Source organism: Corticium candelabrum, chromosome 21 (genome assembly GCF_963422355.1).
Source record: "Corticium candelabrum chromosome 21, ooCorCand1.1, whole genome shotgun sequence".
In the NCBI taxonomy this organism is placed as follows: Eukaryota; Metazoa; Porifera; class Homoscleromorpha; order Homosclerophorida; family Plakinidae; genus Corticium; species Corticium candelabrum.
Window position 1 is genome coordinate 1,205,001 of NC_085105.1, and position 4,861 is coordinate 1,209,861.

The 4,861-nt window shown below is 44.4% G+C and overlaps 2 protein-coding genes across 2 annotated transcripts in view; one reads left to right on the plus strand and one right to left on the minus strand.

The window, feature by feature from the left end:
• Positions 1-185, plus strand: part of LOC134196798 (uncharacterized) — an 11,964-nt gene extending 11,779 nt beyond the window's left edge. The window contains exon 36 of the mRNA XM_062666018.1: positions 1-185. This exon is cut by the window's left edge and continues 139 nt beyond it. Within this exon, the coding sequence (XP_062522002.1) occupies positions 1-11 (11 nt within the window). The 3' untranslated portion in view covers positions 12-185.
• A 229-nt stretch (positions 186-414) lies between these two features.
• On the minus strand, positions 415-4,073 carry LOC134196431 (uncharacterized). Its single transcript, XM_062665547.1, has 3 exons — positions 3,882-4,073; positions 1,245-3,813; positions 415-1,031 (listed from the first exon to the last, which is right to left on the minus strand). Exons 2-3 carry the CDS (start codon positions 3,463-3,465, stop codon positions 718-720), a joined length of 2,535 nt encoding a protein of 844 aa, XP_062521531.1. The 5' UTR covers positions 3,466-3,813; positions 3,882-4,073; the 3' UTR covers positions 415-717.
• Positions 4,074-4,861: the final 788 nt, after the last annotated feature.

Sequence of the window (4,861 nt, forward strand, 5' to 3'; positions counted from 1 at the left end):
AGACAATCTAATCGTCAACAAGACTTACTAATTTGCAGGGCAAGATTTTATTGTATGTTGAACAAACGGATGAGAAAAGACTGTATGTACATTTTAGTTAGCAAGTCTAATGATTCATTGCAACGTGCAGCTTTCAACTCGGCTTCCGTTCACTCGTCTAGGATAAGAATATAATGAGATTGACACCGTTGAGACCGAGGTTATGCACGATTATTGGCTACAGTATGTAGTCCGTGTATCTCTGCTTTCATTGGGTTGCCTCTATAGTTCGTGGAGAAGGGCTAGGGACACAAGTAGCGCAGATTATGTTGCGCTAACTGCGCACTCTGTTTGTATCTACATACCCATGCATACCGCATAGGGTACAGTAGCCGCTCTGGTGCACGAAAGGATAAAAGTTTGTTGTTTGGTTGAACTCCTGCATGCGTGAGTCTGCATGCACAGCGTGAATTTATAAATATAAATATAAGTATTACTCGAAACAAACTGCTATATCATTGATATTAGGGGAAATGCTACGGATCAGAATCAAGAGTTTTGAAAAATGAAAACAATAATTTAGACACACACAAATAAGTTTTGCGCCTAGATATATAAACTAGAACAAGCGACGAGTATCTGCCAGCATGCGTCTACTGTCAACGACAATTGTTGTCGTACCAATTTCTTGTTGTACAAGTTGCAACCGTCTCGAGCGCTTGATGGTTGATTTACTCCTCAAACTTGGTTTGTTCGGTCTCTCCCTACGTGGAGAGGATTCTCAAACGTTGGCCCAGCGTTAAGTCCCGGTTGAAGTTGTGTTTGTACCAACTCTCTAGCCTTTATTCTCAGCAGGAACATGTTGGCTACTGAAGTCGGTAATAGTTGTGGATTACCGTTGAAAGCGTCTTGCAGTTCGTGCAGTGTTTGCAAATACAGATGAGAGAAATCTTCAGCGAACATTCGAGCACGGGATCCGGAGGGGTAGTCGGTCAACTTTGGGTTCTCGGGCAATGGCCACACTCCGTTGGGATCGAATGGAATAATAGGTCCTGTAAAAAGTATTGGGTCACGTGATTGTTATGAGAAGACTGAAGAGATGACATGCTGGAATTAGTTGCAGGCACCCTGCATGAGCCAATGTGAAGACTCGATACCGACGGGTTCGGACAAAGTTGATCGACTAATTACTAGATGATTTGTTGGTATGTTTTGTAGTCATTTTACTGCTCTGTGCGTGATATTCTAGGTGTCATGCGGCTTACCTGCGTACTCCCAGTTCCCGTCGGGTTGCTTGAGCAGTTGGCGACCGTGAACTATCTCAGCAAATTTGTAGTAATGAGCCAGTTCTTTGTACTCGTCGGTCGGATTCATCTGTGATGTTCCTTCTCCTTGTTCGACAATGAGACGAATGCCTTCCAGTGCCTCTTCCAAGTTCGTTACCGGAGAAGCCATGAAATCCACTTGTCTCGTACGATTACCAGTAAAGATGGTCGTATTCTTCTCGTTGCTTTCTCTCTCAAGTCGCTTCATGTCTCTGCGAATCCTGGCGTAGAAGGAACCAATCGTGTCATTGTGAATGCTATCATAGGATTGGGTCGGAGTTTCTATCTTCATGAACACGTGTCTGATGAGGTCGAGACTTAAGGGAGCCAGTCGTAGTACAAGGTTTGGTTCTATGCCTCCTGGAAGCCTGCTTGGAAAAACGGGAATGAAGTTTTGGTCAAAAATTCGTGGATCTCCTCCAATGGCATTGAGTATGTTGGCTACAATCGCGAGATGTCCCATTTCTTCGACAACGATTCGTGAAATCAATTTGGCAATTTCCTGATTTGCACCTTCTTTGATGGAGTAGAGGGCGTACGCGTATGGAGGTATGGTGTAGAACTCCACCTGAAGAACGAGTTGCAGTTCTTTCCTCAGTTCTTCGAGAGTGCATTTTTCTTTGCGTCCTTTTTTAGGAGGAAATGGTTGATCAAGCCATTGGAGGATCATGTTTCTTTTGTCTTTGGATAAATCTCTGGTGACCGGCATGTGACCGGGTGCTGTCCTCTCTGCTCTCAAGGAGAAATTCAAGTGTCGAATGTTGTCGCCATCGATAACACTGTCGTAATCGCCCAGATTGAGAATATGTCTCATTGTGGGGTAGAGATTGTCGTACTGTTGCAATATGGATCGAACGCCATTTTTTCCGTACCACGTTGGTTCTCCTTCCCAAGTAAATGTGTCAAAAACTCGAACAACAAGAGGGGCATCAGGATAAGATTGGCTATCGAACGATGTGGTTGGAAGGTAGCTCACCAAATAGACCAAACCGTCAACATATTTCCTGACTTTCCCAGGATCTCCAGCTGTTAGCGTGATGCTAACCTCCCCATTTGTGTCTGTGTAGACAGTCCAATCGGTCTGCTCATTCACCATCAGTCCGTGTGACGCTCTAGTATTTTCATCGGCTGTCATGGTGTAGTTGCAATTGCATCTCGACTGTGATCCACGTTTGTCCGGATCTAACTGGCTACACATTGTTCGTGCATGATACGGAGCCACTGCGAACGAGATCTTGTGATTAGCCACCGGGTATCCCATGTGAGTAACAAAAAACTTCTGTGATATTTTTTCTCCTGGATCCATAAAACTAAAGACGTCGCCCATCGGTCTCACATGGTAATACGATTCACTCAAGAAAACGATCGACGAATCGCTGCAATTAACAACTTGCAATGGACTCGTGCACAGACCGTCGTACCCACCGGTGTCGTGTGTCAAGTCTACTTCAACGACCCCGGCTGTCCTGACGTACCACTCATCGGTGAGATTGACCCTTCCCAGTTCGTGCCCGTTTCTTGATGTCATACATAACCGCTTACCCATGACGTTCGTATCTAGATGAATTTGCTTGGTCGTTTCATTCTTATATCTTTTCAGGGAATTCCCAAAGTCGATAATTAAAGCCTTTCTCGTATCTCTGAGTACAAACTCAGCTCTAGTTAGAAGAGTGTTTGTAATTGTAGAAGATAGAAGAGGGTCGAGTTGTCTGCCGCGCACGTACTGAATTGGTGTCTCACTGGGGTCTCCCGAGACACCAATTGTACCGACGACGTACCCGTATGTAAAACGGTCACTTGGAGCTTCGTCATCGAATCCATACACGGTGAAGGAGATGGATAGGGCTAACGGCGACTTCTCTCTTAGTCTTCTCAAAAAGCCATGTGAGTCCTGGTCGGAACCAGGCGGATACAGCAAGTTTAGTGCCCAGTCGTTCCAAGTCAGATTTTGAAGAATTGATTGGTACGTCGCAGAAAGAGATGTCATTCCTTGAACATTAGTGACACTGCTCCATATTCCTTTGAACCCGACAGGATGATAGTGTCCCACAAGGATAGCCTGCTTGTTTGCAATTCCGCCCTCGTGGTCGTGCACGCTAATTCCAAATTTCAGACCGTACAGCAGAGAAGAAACTAGATATTCGACGTCCAAGTCGACCATCTTACCGCTACCACCCGATAGTACGGTGTCAATAGTGACTCGACGTGAAACTAGAGGGTCGTCGGTTGTGCAGGGACCGTTTTGTGGACACACAGACGTAATGGCAACATTGTGGAAATTGAACACTCCCGTGCCTGTCGGGTTCCAGCGGGCATGTTCTTTGTCTGTGATGGTCCCGTCGACGATTTTAAAATCGTCAGTTGCGAAGTTGTCGTAGCAGTTGTTGATGGTCGATACGTCTGCTCGGAATTGTCCCGCAAAGTGAATACGTGGCCTGTCGAGGTAACATTGACTGGTCACATTGTCGAGTCTCAAGACTTGTTCGACTCTTTCAGGGATATCAGTATCCTATAGAACAATCAGACCGCGTTCAATATATATAGCAAATACTCGATAACGAAACAGCGACGACTCACTGAATCTGAAGACTTTGTAGTCGAAGAAGAACCCCACAACCACGAGCTAAACCATCCCTCAGACGATGGAGAGTAGGAGTTCACTTTCTCCTAGTAGAAGTAGGTAAATACATGGCTATCAATGTTATAACGTTTAGTGCAGAGAGTTTCCATGTTTTGTTTGAGATTGCAATGGTCTTTCGTGCATGTATATTATGGCAATGACATGCAATGGGCTATACACATTTGAAACTGTAGACAACACTTTTTCAGATTTCCTCTTACTAGAAGTGCCAGGATGTTCATCATTAATCGTGAGTTGCCAGAGTTGTGTTTTAGGATTACTTTAACTCTATTTTGTAATGAGAAATTTGCAGGCTGCGATGTAAACATGCTTAGACCTTTATCTTCCAATCGTGATGTTCGACATCATCGTCTAGACCTTGTCTTGACATCTTGATCGCATCTGTAATAGCAATAAATGAAGTAGAGACTATAACTATTACAACGCCGATGGAATGCTAATAGACAGTTACCACAGATTTACTGAGAATTAATCGTATTACTAACACCAACCAGTGGCGAATCCAGGGAGATGGCCCAACGGGCTGGAGTCCTCCCCCGTTGCCATTTGCTGATAAGAAGTCAAACTGAAATTTCAAAGGACAGTACATTTATACATTTATCTAGTGTTGCTGACATGCAGGATGATCATTGATCGATTCTGTATAGTATAGATGCATTGTTTTTATCTTGTAACTTTTCACTAAATATAAAAATTATCAACGTTTTTTACAAAACTTGACGGAAAGGATCAGTGTGGTTTGCTGTGGGCGTGGTCGGGCCCTATCCCTTTCAGAATCCTGGATCCGCACCTGCTAAGTCACATACGGAAAACTTGGTAGTTTGCCTCAGTTGCGAGCATCACCAGACACAACATCGTGATGTTGTTGTACAGAAACCGTTCGTGTGCACTTCTGAGACGGATGTCTTGTCATGCA

Coding starts and splice junctions, on each gene's coding strand:
- LOC134196431 (XM_062665547.1), bottom strand. CDS start 3,465: ATGGTCGACTTGGACGTCGAATATCTAGTTTCTTCTCTGCTGTACGGT. Junction 1,032..1,244: donor CGGGAACTGGGAGTACGCAG/GTAAGCCGCATG, acceptor TACTTTTTACAG/GACCTATTATTCCATTCGAT.